General features: G+C 38.9%; 1 protein-coding gene across 6 annotated transcripts in view; it reads right to left on the minus strand.

Annotated features, from left to right (window-relative positions):
• Positions 1-21,357, minus strand: part of PACS2 (phosphofurin acidic cluster sorting protein 2) — a 1,098,307-nt gene that overhangs the window by 66,219 nt on the left and 1,010,731 nt on the right. For 5 of the 6 annotated variants that reach the window (XM_089657830.1, XM_089657827.1, XM_089657828.1 and 2 more), the window contains one exon: positions 5,011-5,146. The exons of the other annotated variant lie outside the window; for it this stretch is intronic. In XM_089657830.1, coding sequence (XP_089513956.1) covers positions 5,011-5,146 — 136 coding nt within the window. The remainder of the gene's footprint in view (positions 1-5,010; positions 5,147-21,357) is intronic. 6 annotated transcript variants of the gene reach the window in all.

Consider the following 21,357-nt stretch of genomic DNA (forward strand, 5'->3'; position numbering starts at 1 on the left):
TCATGGCAAGTTTTTGTGTTTGTCTTTGTAAAGTTTCCAATTCATTCTTGATTTGGTTAATGTTGGTAGGGTCCAATGATGTTAGGGTTTCAAACAAAGACTGCTTTTGTATCCGGATAGTTACCCTTTTTCCATACAGTTTGTGAATGAGGTGATTCCTTAATCTCTCGCTGGTGTGTCTGCAAAGTCCTTCTGCATAAGGAGAGTTGATTGTATTTATGCAAGGATTTTTAATCCGAGGCCTTGTGGTATGAGATTCCTCTTTTTGCATCTTGAGAGAAAGAAAATATCACTGTTGATCTGTGTTTCCTTTGTGATTAGGTTGGTTAACTGCTTCTTTATGCGCCTATGTGCAGTATCTTCCATTTTGCTTGAGGTGATTGTAGCTGTATTAGTGCAATACTTTTATCATCATTTTTATTCTTTATTGTTTTTAGTCTTTATTCAACTTTTCAGCCTGTGTAAGCATGTCTCTAAATTGTCAATTACTTCTCATTGAAGTTCCTGACTTTGGTTGCTTTTTAGAGGCTTGGACTGATAGGTGAATGAAAAGTGCATCATATAGCTTATTTAAATTTTGTGAGTGGTTTAATTATACCAAAACTTGGGTGGCTGAAGGCGTTGAGGCTGCATTTACCTGCTAACTACTCGGGCCAGGCCTTTTCTTTCTATTTCTACAAGTTGCAATAATTCAGAATCTCCAGACTTAAATATTCTGGCAATTCATATAAGGTTTGATAAAAGTCTTTCAGGAGTACAAACATCTGTGACAATGCTAAAGATAATAGAAATTCAACCCCTGGCAAAAAGTATGGAATCATCACTCTTGGAAAATGTTCATTCAATTGTTTAATTGTGCAGAAAAAAAACAATTACAGACATGCATCAAAACTAATTTAATTTAACATTCCAACCTCCTGGCTTTAAGAAACACTTAAAAAAAAATAAAGAAATACAACTGTAGTCAATTGCAACTGTTTTTGCAGATCAAAAAAAAAATTTAAATCACTCAATTCTGAGAACAATATTATGGAATTACCAGTTCTAAAACAAACATCTGCATCAGGTGCTTGCACACCTTGGTGAGCTGTTGCACCAAGCTGATTGACATGAATCATGACTACAACATGAGAGATATTAATTGAAACAAAGGATAGGATTATAAAACTTCTTCAGGAAGGTAAATCATCACGGAATGTTGCAAAAGATGTTGGATGTTCCCAGTCAGCTGTGTCTAAAATCTGGACCCAAGTACAAATCAAATGGGAGAATTGTAAAAGAGAAGCATGCTGGTAGACCAAGGAAGACATCAAAGCGTCAAGATAGAAAACGTAAAGCAATATGCTTTGAAAACAGAAAATGCACAACAAACAAATGAGGAACAAATGGGAAGAAACTGGATTCAATGCCTGTGACCAAAGTGTAAGAGATCGCCTAAAGGAAATAGGATTTACATATAGAAAAGCCAAATGAAAGCCATCATTAACATGTACACAGAAGAAAACAAGGTTACAGTGGGCTAAAGAAGAGCAATAATGGACTGTGGATGTGAAAGCTTGGGTCCGAACCCAAGATTCTGCAGTGTGTGGCAATGTTTCTTCTTGCTGAGCCACTTGGAACACTGGACAGCTTGCCTGACAATTATTTGAATGATCCTGCCTTGACCTTGTTTGTCATGAACCTTGAACCCTTTGCTCCTCCCATGAACTTCCTGATATAAGCCATGTCTCTGCACTTCATGTTTGCTAGATTATTGTGCTCTCTTCAGCCAGCATCTTGTTCCTTGCCTTCTCTGCTGTCATCCATATTTTGCTACCACTTGTTATTGACCATTGGCCTGTTCCTCGACTACTCTTCTGCCTGATCCCAACCTGCAACTGCTCATTACCAACCTTTGGCTTGTTTACTGACTATGCTTCTGTTTGATCCTTACCTGCTTAATACACTACTGGACCTCCACTTGCTCACCTCCTGGTGGGGTGATCCTGAGGACCTCGACCTGGGGCTAACACGCAGCAAAATCCATCTCCACCATCTGGTGAACACCGGTTAGTACTTAGACTCCGCACCTCAGGTGAGCCCACTACTCCAATATGGTGACCTGCCTGTGTACCTATCCTGCTGGTTTCGGTGTGAGCCTGTCTGAGCCTCTGTCCGAACCTGGGCCTTCTGCGGTGAGTGGCAATGTTTCTTCTTGCTGAGCCACCTGGAATGCTGGACAGCTCCCTTGACAATTATTTGAATGATCCTGCCTTGACCTTGGTTGTCATGAACGTTGAACCCTTTGCTCCTTCCATGAACTTCCCGATATAAGCCATGTCTCTGCACTTCCTGTTTGCCAGATTATTGTGCTCTCTTCAGCCAGTATTTTGCTCCTTGTCTTCTCTGCTGTCATCCATATTCTGCTACCACTCGTACCCTTGGCCTGGTCCTCAACTATGCTTCTGCCTGATCCCAACCTGCAACTGCTCATTACTGACCTTTGACTTGTTTATGGACTACGCTTCTGTTTGATCCTTACCGGCTTATTACGCTACTGGACCTCCTGGTGGGGTGATCCTGAGGACCACGACCGAGTGCTAACACACAGCAAAATCCATCCCAATCATCTGGAGCTCTAGTGAACAGCGGTTAGTACTTAGACTCCGCACCTCAGGTCCACTCCTCTACCATGGTGACCTGCCTTTGTACCTATCCTACTGGTTTCGGTGTGAGCCTTTCCACTGCTATAGCAACTGGTCTTCGAGCCTGAACCCTGATAATGACAGTGGATGACTGGATGAAAATAATCAGTGATGAATCACAAATCTGCAATTGGCAAGTTGATGATGCTGGAACTTTTGTTTGGTGCCATACCAATGAAATGTATAAAGATGACTGCCTGAAAACAACATGAAAATTTCCACAATCATTGATGATATGGGGTTGCATGTCAGATAAAGGTACAAGGGACAGTCATTAAATCTTCAATAAATGCACTAGTTTATATTGAGATTTTGGACATTTTTCTTATTCCATCAATTGAAAGGATGTTTGGTGATGATGACATAATTTTTCAGAATGATAATGCACAAGGCAAAAGCCGTAAAAACTTTCCTTCAAGAAAGACATATAGGGGTTTATTTACTAAAGCTGGAGAGTCCAAAATCAGACTCCCTTCTGCATAGAAACCAATCAGCTTCTAACCTCAGCTTGTTCAATGAAGCTTTGGCAATGAAACCTGGAAGCTGATAGGGTTCTATGCAGAAGTGAGTCTGATTTTGGACTCTACAGCTTTAGTAAACAAACCCCATAATGTCAACAGCATGGCCTACAAACAGTCCGGACCTCAATCCAATTGAAAATCTATAGTGGAAATTAAAGAAACTGGTCCATAACACGGCTCCAACCTGCAAAGCTGATCTGGCAACTGCAATAGGAGAAAGTTGAACCCAGATTGATGAAGAATACGATTTGCCAATAGTTAAATCCATGCCTCAGAGAATTCAAGCTGTTATAAAAGCCAGAGGTTGTGCAACAAAGTACTAGTGGTGTACTGTAGTGTTTGTTTCTACACAAACAACTGAATTTACATTTTCCAAGAGTGGCTATTCCATACTTTTTGCCAAGGGTTGTAGATTCTGCAGAAGTAAACCTGTGTATTCCAGAACTCCAAGAGGAAATAAGAGGCCACATAGGTATTTTCGTAGATAATATTCCTCACAATCTCTGACTCAACCAATCAAAGAAAGCCTGGTAGAAGTGCCAGAACAAGTGACTCCCTTTATTTAGCACACAGAGGGGAAGTCAATGAAACACCAGCTGAAGAAAATACAGCTTCCTGTATGTAGTATAGGTGACAACACTAAAAAACACATTCACTATCGGCGCATAGAGCACTTAGCAGCTGCAGAATTAACCAATGAACCAAGCTGGACCAAAGTAAATATATAAAGTAATGCCATGCATGGAGCTCTTCATTAATCAGATTTTAGAATAATGTAAGTTAGGCTGGCCATGCATAATACAATTTTCATGAGATTTTTGGTTTAGATTTACCAAAAACCATACAATAGGAGGTCAAAACTAACAACACTCAAATGTATCCAATTAGGCAGGCTCTTGCACTACATAGTTGAATGTAAATCTAAAGGAAATTGGGCAGAAAATTGTATAGTGTATGGCCAGCTTTAATCATACATCTAATAAAAGGTTGCTCACACAGTTTTAATCTTCCTACACAGTTGTTACTGTTTCCCATAATGACTATGTTTCAACCTACATATGAAATTGATCATTAGCACCTGCATGGTATAACTGGTTAATCATACACCTGACTCTAATCCTACAAAATCCCTGACCAAATATTGATTTGATTTAGTTTATTCTTCTATTCACTCACTGTGCATTTTGTAAATGGATAAAATAAACAATAAATGTATATATTTTTGAAAGCATTCTCACTTTACAGCATTTCTTCACACCTGCCTAAAACTTTTGCACAGTACTTTTTACTGATGAGAAATAGCAAGGGGCTTGAGAAATGATACAAAGGACATGATAGGAAAGTCTTATGTCAGCATGGGTTTGATAACATTTATACTATCCATCCAGCGTCAATTCCTCTACTTCTGAGAATGCCAAAATATACAAACTTAATTGGAACATTCTATAACCTAATTTAACAATGTCCGAAATGTTTTATAACAGAAATCTCCTGCAGTATTCATTTTAATGTCTGTATCTGCAACTAATATGGTATGCAGTGTTATAGATTTGTTAGTTACAAGTAATTTCTAGAAATTGCTAGCAAGGTTTTTTTTACTCATGAATTTGTATTGCCATTTCAAGAGGTGCACAATGATCACAGCAATATATCAAACTTTAACTCATATGCCTAGATATACACTTGAATGTATGTAATTGATTGGATTGGCCTGTCTTTATACTGTAAATGTCCTACCTGACAAAGCAAATGTGACTTAAATAAAATGTATCTAGCACATACTATAAATTTGCTTTGTTTACTACCTGGGTGAAGAAAACCCAGCTGTAACAGGCGGGGATGAAGGTGGTGTTGGTGATGCTTCCTTGATAACTGGTGAGACGGAGGGAGGGGTGGATGAAAGTACAATGGAACTGGATGGAGCAGCATCATCCGAATCTCCTGTTTAAAATAGATAAATGATAGCAGTTGTAATACAACACAAACTAACTTACAGATTAAAAAACAAGTCAATATAGACTAAATGAGTCGTTCCCAGTTGTTATCTTGTATTGGGAATCTGGCTATTTTTGGAAAATGAAAATATTTTTTCTGTTGAAGATTACCTATGAAGTTGAAAACATTGTCATTAAAATATTGCAGCACCTTCCGTACCCAAATATAATGGCAAACTGTACATTTTGGCGTTTGTGAAAAAAATATTTCACAAAAAGTTTATATTAATGTCTGTCTGATATGCATTAATCACATACAGAGATCCCAAAGATGTGTGTAATATTGTACAAGACGCCAGGATGTTCTTGCAGAAACCATTAGCAATCCATCTAGCATGCCATCTAGACACGCACCAATGGTTCCTCCAAATTGCTGCAAAACCAATAGAGCCCGCTGCATCAGTAGACAGGCAGGCATAGGTGCCAGTTTCTACATTAATAACCCCTAGCACTGCTCTCAGTAGCAGCAATAATAGCCCCCAGCATTGGTATCAGTTTTCCGCAATAATAACCCCCAGTATTGGTGCTATTTTCTGCAATAATAATACCAAGCATTGGTGTCAGATTCTGCAATAACCCCCAGCATTGTTGTCAGATTCTGCAATAATAACCCCCAGTATACATGGCAGTTTTTGTAATAATAACCCCCAGCATCAGTGCCAGTTTACACAATAATAACCTCCAGCACTGACGTCAGTTTCTTTAACAGCCCCCACTATACAATTAAATGTGCACATATGGCATCTCCTATATAAAAACAAATCAACCAACTACAGTTAGGTCCATATATATTTGGACACAGGCATAATTTTAGTTTTTTTTCAGGTATTTACCAAAACATTCAAGCTATAGTAGCTATAGGTACATTCTGAGGAATTAAGAACGCACTGGTGAGCTCAGCAACATAAAAAGGCATGGATGTCCACAGAAGACAACAGTGGTGGATGATTGCAGGATTCTCTCTATGGTAAAGAAAAACCCATTCACAACATCCAGACAAGTGAAGGATACTCTCCAGGAAATGGGCATATCATTGTCAAAGTCTATAATCAAAAGAAGACTTCACGAGAGCAAATAAAGAGGGTTTAAGGTGCTAACTATTCATAAGCCTGAAGAATAGAAAAGCCTGATTAGACTTTTCCAGAACTGGTCTGGCTTTTTTTAGAAGTTTTTTGGCAAAGCATTCTTTGGTCGGATGAAACTAAGATTAATCTGTACCAGAATTACAGGAAGAAAAAGGGTGTGGACAAGGCTTGGAACAGCTCATGATCCAAAGCACAAAACATCATAAAACATGTTGGAGGCAGTGTGATGGCATGGGCATGCATGGCTTCCAGTGGCACTGAGTTATTGGTGTTTAGTGATGATGTGACATAAGCCAGAAGCAGCCGGATGGATTCTACAGTGTTTAAAGATATACTATCAGCACAGATTCAGCCAAATGCAGCAAAGTTGATTGGATGGCGCTTCACAGTACAGATGGACAATGATCCAGAACACACTGCAAAAGCAGTCCAGGGGCTTTTGAAGGAAAACAAGTGGAATATTCTAAATGTATAATAGTGCAGCGCTAAAATGATAATTCAAAATGTGACCATGGGTGGGATAATGCAATAAAATATGAGCGTATAATTAAAACATATAAATAAAGATAAGTATGATAAATATCAATCCTATACAATATAAAATTACATAGGGCAAGGTGATCCGTAGTGATGACTAAATAGTGTTCTAAATGTCCCAAAAGATTAAAATCGGTGCTTGTGATAGCGGAAGAAATGTGCACTCACCGGGCGCGCAATAGTAATGCGTGTTTAATTAAATTATCCTGATGTCAACAAGGTAATCATCTGGGCCTGTAGATGGAGAAGGTTCCCTCTCAAGATGAATGGGTCCTGGGACTTTAGATGTTGCTGATTCAGAGATATCCAGAGTTCCCCTTAAGGGATTTGGTGGGTGCAGCTCACAGGAGTTAGTAGGAGGCTCCCTCTCTGGCGGCATTGGGCTGATGCTGGACGTCTAAAGGAATTAATACTCCCTACAGGGGTCAAAACGGAAGAATGCCCATAGTGTAGTACGTTAAATAAAACATTTATTGATCAAAGACAAAGAATAGGATGCATCCAAAGGTACACATTAAAAACAATGAGGACTGACCGTCCCTGCATAGAGATGGCCGCCAGAGCTCCACGATGCTAAAATGTTTTTTTTCCTCTGATGATGTGCGTGCGCACGTAACGCGTGAGGAGCCTACTCACGCCGTGACGTCACGCCGTTGGAGCATCGTGGAGCTCCGGCGGCCATCTCTATTCAGGGACGGTCAGTCCTCATTGTTTTTAATGTCTACCTTTGGATGCATCCTATTCTTTGATCAATAAGTGTTTTATTTAACTTACTAGACTATGGGCATTCTTCCGTTTTGACCCCTGTGTGGAGTATTACTCCATCTAGACGCCCAGCATCAGCCCATTGCCACCAGAGAGGGAGCCTCCTACTAACTCCTGTGAGCTGCACCCACCAAATCCCTTAAGGGGAACTCTGGATATCTCTGGATCAGCAACATCTAAAGTCCCAGGACCCATTCATCTTGAGAGGGAGCCTTCTCCATCTACAGACCCAGATGATTGCGGGAGGAGGAGGATGACAGGGAAAAAGTGTGGGAGGAGTGAACTTTGAATACGATTTGAAACCAAGAAACAAGTGCACATGAAAACAGAGCAGGATAGTCTATACCAGATCTCAGCGTGCTGATCGCTCAGCTCACCGGAGACTTTATATCAGGATCATGCTCGCAATTAAAGGACAGGACTGCAAGACTTTCTGAGCTTTCCCATTCTAAATCTGATCTGCACAATTATCGGATCTGTGTCCTGATCAGCCCTACTACAGCCCGGATCATAACATTGGAGGGAAGAAGTGCAGCACATCATCATTGACTGGCTAATCATCTAGTTGAATTTCCAGCTTCTAATTTTCAGAGCCCTGCCGTGATCCACCCACCAGTCCCAGAGAGGGGAACGACCTGTAATCCAGGAATTTTCACCTGCATATCCCTTAAAGGGGACCTCTGGCACTCCGTATCCATCTTCACCATACGAGAGCATTTCATCTCCATTTTCACCATCTTCAGCTCCAGTCTTGACCAGAGAGAGGGGGGATCCTCATGATAATCACACACCGCGTATTTTAAATACACATCTGGTTAGTGCGCATTTATACCATATGCACTGGGAACACAGGGAGCACCATTACAGGACTCGTTTTTTCTGGCAGTTCATGATTGGATATTTTATTCACCATTATAATTAATTATTTTTATCATTGTTTATTATTACATATTTTGGTACTTCTCATTTACCATTAGCGCTGCATTTTATATGTTCAGGCCCAGATGATTACCTTGATGACATCAGGATAATGTATTTAAACGCGCATTCCTATTGCACGTCCGGTGAGTGCGCATTTCTTCCGCTATCACAAGCACCGATTGAATGTTTGGGGACATTTAGAACACTATTTAGTCATCACTACGGATCACCTTGCCCTATGTAATTTTATATTGTATAGGATTGATATTTATCATTCTTATCTTTATCTATATGTTTTAATTATACGCTCATATTTCATTGCATTATCCCACCCATGGTCACAATTTGAATTATCATTTTAGCGCTGCACTATTATACATTTATTTCATTAAGGTTTTTTGTTGGTTACCTTGAGTCCTTAGCTGCTGATAGGTCAGCGCTCGCTTCTTACACTTTTATATTAAGTGGAATATTCTGCATTGGCTGAGTCAATCACCTGATATCAACCCAATTGAGCACACATTTCACTTGCTGAAGGCAAAACTAAAGGCATACAGCTGCAGTTAGAGCCTGGCAAAGCATCAGAAAGGAGGAAACCCAGTCTTTGGTAATGGTTTCAGACTTTAGGCAGTCATTGCCAGTAAAGGATTCTCAACAACATATTAAAAATTAACATTTTATTTATGATTATATTCATTTGTCCAATTACATTTGAGCCCCTGAAAATGGAGGGACTGTGCATAAAAGCGGTTGCAGTTCCTAAAATTTGCACTTTATATTTATGTTCAACCCCTTGAATTAAAGCTGAAAGTCTGCACTCCAAATTCATTTGGATTGTTTTGTTTTAATTTATTCTGGTGGCATACAGAGCCAAAAGTATGAAAATATGTATGGACCCAACTGTATATAATAATAAATATATAAGTGCGATCCAGGAGGAGGAAGAGGAAGAAGTCCCCGTGGAAGAATTTCCGGAGGTTGTAGGAGCGGAAGACATCATGCGGGGTGAAGAGGCAGACCTCTGGCAGACAAGTAAGAGGAGACTGCTCCAGCTGTGAAGGTACAGCCTCGGTCTACGTGCGGCCACAGCTACACATTCAGCTACGCCCGGCAAAGGAGCGCCAGTGCCAGCAGAAAGAGGCGGTGCTCATGCGAAGAAGCTTTGGAGGCAGGTGGGCCAAGCTTGAAGCACCATCATCAAGGGGAACAATGTCTCCACGGAGACGGAAGACGCCGGAGAGCATTAGGAGTCCCTTGTGGGCATCAGGGAGAGTACAGCCACCGAGTTCAGATCAAGCCGGCAGTAGATTCCTATGTAGTGTACACCACCTCCTTCTCTCCTTTTGGAAGAAAGTGGCTCTGCACCAAGGGGTGAGTCTGACACTATTATGAGACTGTCTGTGTTGTCTTCTTCTATTGAACATCTGGTATCTTCTTTATGTTCTAACGCTTTCTCTTCATCATTATCTTGTCATGTGCTGGAGGGGGTGACAGCGGGGGTATGGTCTCCTGTTTTCTCAGATTCTTGTCCTGTGACTCAGAATCCTAATTTGTCCTCACATATATTAACCTTGGTTAGAAACAATAACTTGTCAAATGTTATGCCTAAAGAGTGTATTCCTTGCATTTTGTCACCTCTGGGTTTTCACTTGTCAGCTTCTGTTAGAGAGAATTTGGCAAGGTGAATTTATTGATCTAGCTATTTTGTTGCCTCCCTCTAAAGAATTATCTCATAGAGCAGATAAAAAAAGATGATTAACTGGAGGAGGAAAAGCACAAGCCAATTATAAAATCATTTTACAATTGGCTACAAGCTTTTTGTATTTATTTCAGCATTTTATGTGATAAATTCCCCAGTAAGAGTTTGGATCAGGATCTAAAGATGTTAGTCTTTGGTTAAATTTATTTCTGCCACAGAAGCTGTTTGTCAGCCAAGCACTGTCGCTGCTAGCCATTCGGGAACTACATATAATAAGGGAGTGTGCTTTGCATGCAATGATAGTCAGTGTCGGTGGCAAACTGCATGTAAATATAGGCATGAATGTGCCTTTTTACTTTGGGGCTCATCCTATACTGTAGCTAAGTGTTTTTGTAAATTGCAAGCAAATGCAAATACTACTCTGAGAGACAATTTTCAAAAAAGCAATAACCCCAATGAGCATAACAAGAATGCTTCCATGGCCGTTAGCCTACCCAGATGGCTTCCCTCCTAATTGAAGGTTTCCAGGATAGGTTTAACCTCCCTTCTTTTGAAGGTAAAGGCTGTTTTCTAGTATTGGCACAGAAATTGGAAAAGCATTGAATCTGTATGAGAATTCCCTGATATTGTGAGAGAAAAATTACATAAGAAAGTGGTAGCAGGGAGAATGGAAGGTCCTTTTGAGTTACCTCCTTTTGAAAACTTTAAAATTTCTCTGTTAGGTGTAGTCCCAAAAAAAGAGCCAAACTCATTTCAGCTTATCCATCATTTGTCCTTTTCATTTGGAAGTTCTCTGAATGATCAAATAAGCTTGGATTTGTCTTCTGTCTCACATATTTCTTTTGATTCTGCTGTTGAAAAGCTTTGCATTCTTGGTCCCCTTTGCTTTGATGGCAAAAAGCAAATATCAAATCCGTATTCAGATTGCTCCCTCTTAACCCCCAGTATTTCAACTCTTTAGGGATTTATGTTGAAAATCTCTTTTATTTTTATACCTAGACGATTTTTTGTTCATGGTTTTAGCAAATCCAACTGCGGTTCCTTTTGAATAAATGTTTTAAAGTTTGTGATAATTTTGCTATACCTCTAGCTTTTTCCAACTACTGAATTCTTAGGTATTACTCTGGATACGGTGGCAATGGAATTTCGGTTGCCAGAACAAAAGATCTATAAGTTACATCAGTTGCTATTATCTTTTCAGTGAAAAAAGAAGGTCATGTTGAAGGAAATTCAAGGTTTCCTAGGTCAATCAGCTTTTGCTACAAGAGTCCTTCCTATGGACAGGGTTTTCTCCCAAAGGCTTTACGTGGCTATTTCAGGTTTTAAAAACCCCACTGCGCATATAAGATTGACTGCAGCAATTAAAGAAGATATTCTGGTTTGGTTAAAATTTTATGAACAATTTAAAGGCAAGACTTTATGGCAGCAGAACTTTATTCTGGATAGAGATATCTGTTTGTCTACTGACACGGCAGGCTCTATCGGTTTTGCAGCAATTTGGAGGAACAATTGTTGCGCGTCTAGATGTCTAATAGTTTCTGCTCCAGTACTTCTGGAGTTTCCTGTAATAGTCGCTTTAGAGATTTGGGGCAAACAATTCTCCCAAAGGAGAATTTTATTTAGTGCTGACAATCGAGAAGTATTGTTTGCTATTAACTGTCTTTCATCCAAAATTTGGGTAAAGGCTAAGTATATTCCAGGTAAGATTAATGTTATAGCTGAAGCTCATTTTTCACTCTGTCAGAAGCAGATCGTTCCGGTGTTGCTTGCTCACAGCAATTATGGGACCTGATTTAATTTCTGAAAATATTTGGTGTTCTGTGGCATTTTCTACTTGGAAAAATTACTCCTCTGCCTGGCTTTTATGGCTGTCCTTCTTATCCTCGCATCAAATTGACCTTTCGGGTTATTCTGAGCAAATAATATAGCTCTAAGTTCTTTAATGTCAAAAAAGTACTCCTGGTCCCATAGTAACAAAATATTATCAAGAGTCTAATTTTTTTCTGAGGCTTTATCAACTTCCAGCCTGTCTCAGTTTCTTTTCTGTACGGCAAGCTCTCAAAGGCTATAAAAAAGGCACTTTAGTAAAAAGATAATAGAAGCCCTATTACCCCAGCTATATTATCACGGTTATATTCGGTGACTAATTTGATATGCTCTTCTATTTAGGAGTCAATTCTATTTAGGGCGTTTTTTTCTATTGCCTTTTTTGCAGAATTTCAGATATCAGAAATGTCTAAAACTATAGTATTGGGTATGTTATTCTCCAACATAATTATTACAGCAGAAAATGTTCACATTTTTGTTCCGTATTCTAAAACCGATCAGTTTGGTTTTGGCACTTGGACTAAGCACTTGTGTAGATTCTGGTATCTGTCCCATTAAGTTTTTACAGGCTTATATGGCAATAAGACCAGATATCAATCCAATTCTTTTTATACATAAAGATGGTTCTCCGTTAACTACTTATCAATTCTCCACTGTCCTGAAGAAATGCTTGTCGTTTTTCAATTCAAATCACTCTCATATAAAGACTCATTTCTTTTGGATTGGGGCAGCTACTGAAGCTGCCTGAATCGGATTGGAAGCCAGCTGCATTAAGAAAATTGGTAGATGGCGTTCTGACTCTTATAAATTATATATTAGACCTGATTCTTTTGTTTAATTTATTACAGGTAATCAGCAGGTTGTATGGATTTGGGGCCATTATTACATTTACTGGGCACAGAAGAGAACAGCTGATCAAGTTTACTCAGAGAACCTTGGTCTGGATCCAGATTCCTTTCACATCTATTGGCATTGGCGTAGTTTTCGAGTTAGGAAGGCTTCATGCTTTTAGGCCTTCTCCGGACATCCTGATAATTCACTTGGGAAGTAATGATATTGGCCAAATGAAAACTTCTGATCTTATTTCCAGTATGAAAACTACTTTTTGATTTCTAAAGTTGGCTTCACTGTTTTAGTGTTTTTGGAAATAATTCCTCGGTTGAGATTTTTAGATTCTGTTACGTTTAAGCCGTTTGAAAGTCAGAAAACGCATTAACAGAGTGTTGGAGAAGTTTCTGGTGCCTGCTTTACGTATCTCTTTTCATCATTATGACTTTGAGGATGTTTACCCAGGTATGTATTGTCATGATGATTCACTTTTCTGATATAGGCCTTGATGTTTTTAATCTACAAACATGTATTAAGTTGACCGCAGTTTGGGGAGTTGGTGACAGGAGGGTTGTATTTTACCCCCCTCCTGTCTGTTGGCACATGTAAGATGACAAGATGACATGACAAAACATTAAGATAAAATATCTTATATTAATGATTTGTCAGCTCAAGTCGTAGTGGCTGGGCTGAGTGGTTAATAAATGAATAACGTTATGATGTGATAAATGTTTTATGGTTATAATATTTTAAAACCAATAAACCAGGCCATGGCCTATATATATCCAATACAGTGTTGTCTTGGTGGTATTTTTTATATTTTCATTGCATGTTTGTAGATTAGCATGCTGCCTACAGTCCGATAGGTTAGTAAGCATAGGTGTTAAGAAGAGGACAGTGTTTTTAAGGTTAGTTAGGCTTAAGCCAAATTTCCACTTTAATTTTTTCTCCACTGGTCAGTGTGGTAGTGCTATTAGACATATTTCCCCATTAGTGATCAGTGCCAGTGTTTGTGCTACATTAGTGGCCAGTGTTAGTGTTAATTAACCCCTTTGTGCTGCATTAGTGACCAGTGTTGTGCTGTATTAGCGGACAATGGCAGTGTTTATTAATACCTTCATGCTGCTGGAAGAAGGGATTAACTAACACTGGCAACTATTGCAGGACAAAGGGGTTAATTACCACTAACACCAGATCACTAATGCATTAGTGACCATTAGCAGTACATTAACCCCTTTATGAGGCACCTTTCCAGAAATTGCAGCCCTGACTGTAAAGCGCTTCCCAGTGTGGGTGTGATTTCCAGTGCGAGAGGCGCCTTTAAAACTAATGGGTCCCACGTTTTTTGTGCAGATGGTTGAAGCGGCAGGATGAAATGCGGGTCCCGCAGCTGCTTCCACCTGCACAAGTGTGAACTGAGATTGTTCCCTCTGTACAGAGCTCTGTGTTGATTGTGAATACAGAGCTCTGGGCTGTGATTGTACACAGCCAATCCGCAGGTCCCAGCCGTGAATCATTGGTCAGGATCTGCTAACAGGCTCCCGCCAAATCACAGTGTGTGCCGACCGAGGGGCATGCGTGTTCGAAACCCAGAGGGGCCGCCCGTCCACAGTACTACAAGGCGGGTGCTAAGAGGTTAACCGCTTCCTGAACGCCCTATAGCAGAAATACTGCTACAGGGCGGCACAGGTGAGCAGAATCACCTATATATACATGATTCACGCTCCCATGATTTTCACACCCCTCCCAGATAGCGTCATATTGCCCCTCAGTACACCAGTAATCACATTTAACCCCTTGATTGCCAGGAACACAATAAACCTCCATTGCTAGTATAGTGTCTGAACGGATCAACATCTTTGATCAGATTAGCGCCATACCGGGATTCACATTAGTATAGTATCCCCAAAAACACAGTGTTAACGGGATGAGCTCCGGCACCTGCCAGCACCTGCATTTAGCCCCTACGCTTACCCCCCCCCCTTCTCCCCCAGCAAATGCAGTGTCAGTAGGTCACTGTCACTTGATACATTGCACACAAAACTGCAGTGTTCACAGAATCAGGCCTGATCTCTGCTAGAACTTGCCGGTAAATTTTGATGACTCTCATATGCAGCAGAGTGCCAGTACTAATGCTGCTTTACCTTTTGATGAACTGGCGAGCACCAGCGGCCTAGTACATCTCGGTGTTTCACATACCAGTATCAGTTGGTGACGTGGCGAGTCCCATAAGTGCAGTACAAGCTGGTGCTGTGGTGAGCATTGTCCCGCAACCACCAAGAATTCGCACACAGGCCCGTAGAGCCCCTGGTATCTTTCCAGATGTGCTTGCTAATCCCGATTGGCAGCCCACAATTTCTGCAGCACCCGTACTTCCCCCATTCACTGCCCAACCCGGAATTCAGATGAAAACAGCAAATTTAACTAGTCTCCTTGATTTTTTGAAGCTGTGTTTCACAAAAGATCTGTATGCATTGATTGTGGATCAAAGCAATTTATATGCACAACAATTTATTGCCGCCAACCCAAATTCAAACCTTGCCAGACCATTTGCATGGAAACCCATTACGGTTTCTGAATTTACATTTTTTTTGGACCTAACCCTCAACATGGGCATTACTAAAAAAAATTAATTGTGGTTGTATTGGTCTACAGACCCAAGTCATCATATGCACGTGTTCTCTTCTGCCATGGCCAGGCATAGATATGAAAGTATAATGTGTTTTAAGCATTTCAACGACAACACACTCTGTTGTCCTCAAGGTGACCCTGAATTTGACCGACTCCACAAAATGCGGCCCCTAGCAAATCACCTTAACCAAAGATTTGCAGATGTCTATACTCCCCATCTGCGTTGATGAGTCCCTCATTAATTTTTCTGGCCGCCTTGCATTCAAACAATTTCTCCCCAGCAAGTGTACCAGATATGGGTTCAAAATATATAAGAGCTGTGAGAGGGCAACAGGCTATATATATACATTTCAGATTTATGAGGGAAAAGATAGTCACGTGGAGCCCGCCGGATGTCCAGACTACATGGGGAGCAGTGGCAAGATAATTTGGGTCTTGATGTCATTCTTTTTCCATATGGGGTACCACTTATACGTGGACAATTTTTATTCAAGCGTGCCACTATTTAGACATTTGTACAATCTTGGAATTGGTGCATGTGGCACCGTGTAACCTAATGTGTGCCCACCATTAGAAGTGGGTGGATGCAGGGTGGTATATTCTAATGGCGGGCATACCACACTTTTTCTTGCCTTTTTTTCATTCAGCCTACAGGCTGCATAAAAAAAAACAACAACATATATATACCCAACAAGGACCAGCAACATACTGGTACATCACTGGACTTTGAACGGTTATACCAGGATGATGCCTACAGCTGCAGGCATAATCCTGGTATGGTTTTTTTCAGATAGCGATCGGCTTTCATGTAAAAGCAATACTAGTGGCTAATTAGCTGCAGGATTGCTTTTACAAGCAGCGGGAGATGATGCCCCCCCTCCCCCGCTGCCTTCCACGGCCTTCTCGGGCAGTCCCATGCCACCGGGGGAACCTGAGAATGCAGCCGGTGACCGGAATTGTGCCAATCATCTCTATATTATAAGAAATCGGAAGCTACGAGCATTTCATCACTTCAGTTTTGCAGGATATAAACAGCGCCATTTGTAAATTGGGAAAGCATCTGATCACGCCAATCTTCGTAAGATTAGATCATGTTAATGTAAGGGCAGAGGCGATATCTAGAGCATGATAGACCCCAGATTTCTCAAAAAAGAATATATGACAATGCCCATTGAAGTTATAGGGGATATTTGCATTCCCTGTGTTAGCATTAAAAGTGATCTAAAAAAAAAATATGAAAGGGACAGTGTAAAAATAATAAAAAAAAATAACAGAAAAAAAACCCTCACCCCCCCAGCGCGCACGAGCGTTGTGCTGGTATGTATACAGCGGTTGCACCATGCATGTGAGGTATCACCGAGAACATAAGATCAAGGTCAGTAATTCTTAGCTTATAAAGGCTTTTAAAGTGTTGCCTATGGATATTAAAAATGTATGCAGTTTGTCGCCATTGCACGCGGCATGCGCAGTTTTAAAGCATGTCATGTTTGGTATCTATTTACTTAGCATACCATCATCTTTTATCTTTCAAAATAATTGGCCAATATATTGTGCTTTTGTGCATAAAAAGTAAAAAAAGTGATTTAAAAAAATTTGCGTTTGAAAATTCACTGCACGAGTACTATGCGACATAAAAAATTGCAGCACCCGCCATTAAGGTGTCTGCTTTAAAAAAATATATAATGTTTGGGGTTTCAAAGTAATTTCCTAGCAAAAAATACTGATTTTATTTCATGTGAACAAAAAGTGTCAGAAAAGGCTTGGTCTTCTTAGGTGGTTAGAAGAGTGAATGATGTGTGACATAAACTTCTAATGCTGGGCATAAAATGCCCCCATCTCCCAAAATGACCCCTTTTTGGAAAGCCACCCCCAAACTATTTGCTGAGAGGCATGTTGAGAATTTATTTTTTTTTTTACACAAAATTGTCATTTAAATGATTTATTGCTCACACATGCCATGGATATATGGGGAATTACTCCCCAAAATACATCCTTTTCCTTCTCCCAAGTATGAGGGTACCACATGTGAGAGACTTTTTGGCAATCTAGCTAAGTACAGGACCCCAAAATCTAATAAGCACCTTCAGACTTTTAAAGGGCTTTATTTCCTCATTACACTTCCTGACTACCTATCACAGTTTTGGAGGCCCTGAAATGCCAGGATAGCACCTAACCCCCCAAATGACCCCTTTTTGGAAAGTAAACACCCCAAGGAATTTGATAAGCATGGTGAGTATTTTGCAGATCTCGTTTGTTGCCACAAGTTTTTGGAAAATGAAGAAAGAAAACAAAACATTTTTTCTTATTTTTCTATATCTCAAAACCTTGTGCGAAAAAATTAGATCTGCAAAATACTCAACATGCCTTTTTTTAAATTCCTTGGGGTGTCTACTTTCCAAAAAAGGGTCATGGGGGGGGGGGGGGTTGGTGCTATCCTGGCATTTCAGGGCTTCTGAAACTGTGATAGGTAGTGAGGAAGTTACGCACCTTCAGGCTTTTAAAGTGGTCATTGGATTTCAGGCTCCTGTATGTGGCTAGGCTCCCAAAAAGTATCACACATGTGGTATCCCCATATGCGGTAGAAGTAGCAAAATGTATTTTGGAGTGTAATTCTACATATACCCATGGCTTGTGTTGTGCCAGATACATATAATTTAAATTACAACTTTGTGTAAAAAAAAAAAATAAATGTTTTGTCATTTTTCCAGAAACTTGTGTAAAAAAAAAAAAATTTTTCCATGGACTCAATATGCCTCTCAGCAGATAGCTTAGTGTATCTACTTTCCGAAAAGGGGTCATTTGGGGGTGTGTGTACTATCCTGGTATTTTAGCACCTCAAGAAATGTGATAAGCAGTCAGAAAGTAAAAGCTGTGTAAATTCCATTTTCTATACCATAGTTACGTACCTTCAGGCTTTCAAAGTGGTCATTGGATTTCAAGTTCCTGTATGTGGCTAGGCTCCCCAAAAGTCTCACACATGTGGTGGTATCCCCATACTCGGTAGAAGTAGCAGAATGTATTTTGGGGTGGAATTCCACATATACCCATGGCTTGTGTGAGCAATATATAATTTGAATGACAACTTTGTGTTAAAAAAAAAAAAAAATTGTCATTTTCCAAAAACGTGTGGGAAAAAAATAAATCTTTCATGGAATCAATATGCCTCTCAGCAGATATTTTAGGGTGTCTACTTTCTGAAAAGGGGTCATTTTGGGGTGTTTGTACTGTCCTGGTATTTTAGCACCTCAAGAAATGTGATAGGCTGTCAGAAAGTAAAAGTTATGCAAATTCCATTATCTATACCATAGTTTATAGATGCTATAACATTCACACAAAGCAATCAATATATACTTATTTGGATTTTTCTTAAACAAAAACATGTAGCAGAATACATTTTGTTCTAAAAGTTATGATGAAATTTGAGTTTTTTGGATATTTTTTTATCACAGAAATGAGAAAATATCTTTTTTTCCAAAAAGTTTCGGTCTTTTTTTGTTTATAGCGCCAAAAATAAAAAGCTCACAGGTGATCAAATACCACGGAAAGAAAGCTCTATTTGTGTGAAAAAAGGATGTAAATTTAATTTATGTACCGTATTGCATGACCGTGCAATTTTCAGTTAAACTAATGCAACGCTTTATAGAAAAAAATGGCGTAAATTGCAGTATCTATACCATAGTTTGTAGATGCGAATTTATTTGCCGCGAATTTAACTTATTAAAAGGGTTTCTAGGCTTCAGAGAGCCTTTATATTAGTGCAGAACACTGTACCTTTAATTTAAATGCCCTTGGAGTCTGCTGGGGAAGAGAAATAATACTGTTAGTCAGTATGACATGCAGATGAGTGCCGTCGATCTTAGAATCACCGCACACTTCACTCATTTGGGCAGTCACAGGGCACGACGACGAAGAAGAAGAAGAATGAAAAGAAGAATGAAAAGAAGAATGAAAAGAAGAATGAAAAGAAGAAGAATAAGAATGAAAAGAAGAAGAAGAATGAAAAGAAGAATAAGAATGAAAAGAAGAAGAAGAATAAGAATGAAAAGAAGAAGAATAAGAATGAAAAGAAGAAGAATAAGAATGGAATGAAAAGAAGAATGAAAAGAAGAATGAAAAGAAGAATGAAAAGAAGAATGAAAAGAAGAATGAGAAGAATGAAAAGAAGAATGAAAAGAAGAAGAAGAAGAAGAATGAAAAGAAGAATGAGAAGAAGAAGAAGAATGAAAAGAAGAAGAAGAAGAATGAAAAGAAGAAGAAGAAGAATGAAAAGAAGAAGAAGAAGAATGAAAAGAAGAAGAAGAAGAAGAATGAAAAGAAGAAGAAGAAGAATGAAAAGAAGAAGAAGAAGAATGAAAAGAAGAAGAAGAAGTATGAAAAGAAGAAGAATGAAAAGAAGAAGAAGAAGAATGAAAAGAAGAAGAATGAAAAGAAGAAGAAGAAGAATGAAAAGAAGAAGAATGAAAAGAAGAAGAAGAAGAATGAAAAGAAGAAGAAGAAGAATGAAAAGAAGAATGAAAAGAAGAATGAGAAGAAGAATGAAAAGAAGAATGAAAAGAAGAAGAAGAAGAATGAAAAGAAGAAGAATGAAAAGAAGAATGAAAAGAAGAAGAAGAAGAATGAAAAGAAGGAAAAGAAGAAGAATGAAAAGAAGAAGAAGAATGAAAAGATGAAAAGAAGAATGAGAAGAATGAAAAGAAGAATGAAAAGAAGAAGGAGAATGAAAAGAAGAAGAAGAATGAAAAGAAGAAGAAGAAGAATGAAAAGAAGAAGAAGAAGAATGAAAAGAAGAAGAAGAATGAAAAGAAGAATGAAAAGAAGAATGAGAAGAAGAAGAAGAATGAAAAGAAGAATGAAAAGAAGAATGAGAAGAATGAAAAGATGAAAAGAAGAAGAAGAATGAAAAGAAGAATGAAAAGAAGAATGAAAAGAGGAAGAAGAATGAAAAGAAGAAGAAGAAGAAGAAAGAAAAGAAGAATGAAAAGAAGAAGAAGAATGAAAAGAAGAAGAATGAAAAGAAGATGAAAAGAAGAAGAAGAATGAAAAGAAGAATGAAAAGAAGAAGAATGAAAAGAAGAAGAAGAAGAATGAAAAGAAGAAGAATGAAAAGAATGAAAAGAAGAAGAAGAATGAAAAGAAGAAGAATGAAAAGAAGAAGAATGAAAAGAAGAAGAAGAATGAAAAAAAGAATGAAAAGAAAAGAATGAAAAGAAGAATGAAAAGAAAAGAATGAAAAGAAGAATGAAAAGAAGAAGAATGAAAAGAAGAATGAAAAGAAGAATAAGAATGAAAAGAAGAAGAAGAAGAAGAATGAAAAGAAGAATGAAAAGAAGAAGAAGAAGAATGAAAAGAAGAATGAAAAGAAGAAGAAGAATGAAAAGAAGAAGAAGAAGAATGAAAAGAAGAAGAAGAAGAATGAAAAGAAGAATGAAAAGAAGAAGAAGAAGAATGAAAAGAAGAAGAATGAAAAGAAGAATGAAAAGAAGAAGAAGAAGAAGAATGAAAAGAAGAAGAAGAATGAAAAGAAGAAGAATTCCAGTACAGCAAAAAGTGTATCTGCAGAGAGCTCCGCTATTTCTGACAGTTCTCTGACAGTTCCTTCACATTTACAGCGGTTGAAACATTGTATCTATTTATTTCCGAATAAAAACATCTGTATCCTAAATGGAAACAAATAGATACAATGTTTCAACCGCTGTAAATGAACTGTCAGAACTGTCAGAAATAGCGGAGCTCTCTGCAGTGACACTTTTGCCGGCTGATCGGGGAAAATTCGATTCGTGCACCCGAAGTTTGCTAAAATTCGGATTCGATGCGAATCGAATTTTTCCTGATATTCGAAACGAATTCCACTTCGCCAAGTTCGAT

The sequence above is a fragment of the Staurois parvus genome, unplaced genomic scaffold (genome assembly GCF_062004578.1).
Source record: "Staurois parvus isolate SC_StPar_1 unplaced genomic scaffold, SC_StPar_1.0 ptg001032l, whole genome shotgun sequence".
NCBI classification, from domain to species: domain Eukaryota; kingdom Metazoa; phylum Chordata; class Amphibia; order Anura; family Ranidae; genus Staurois; species Staurois parvus.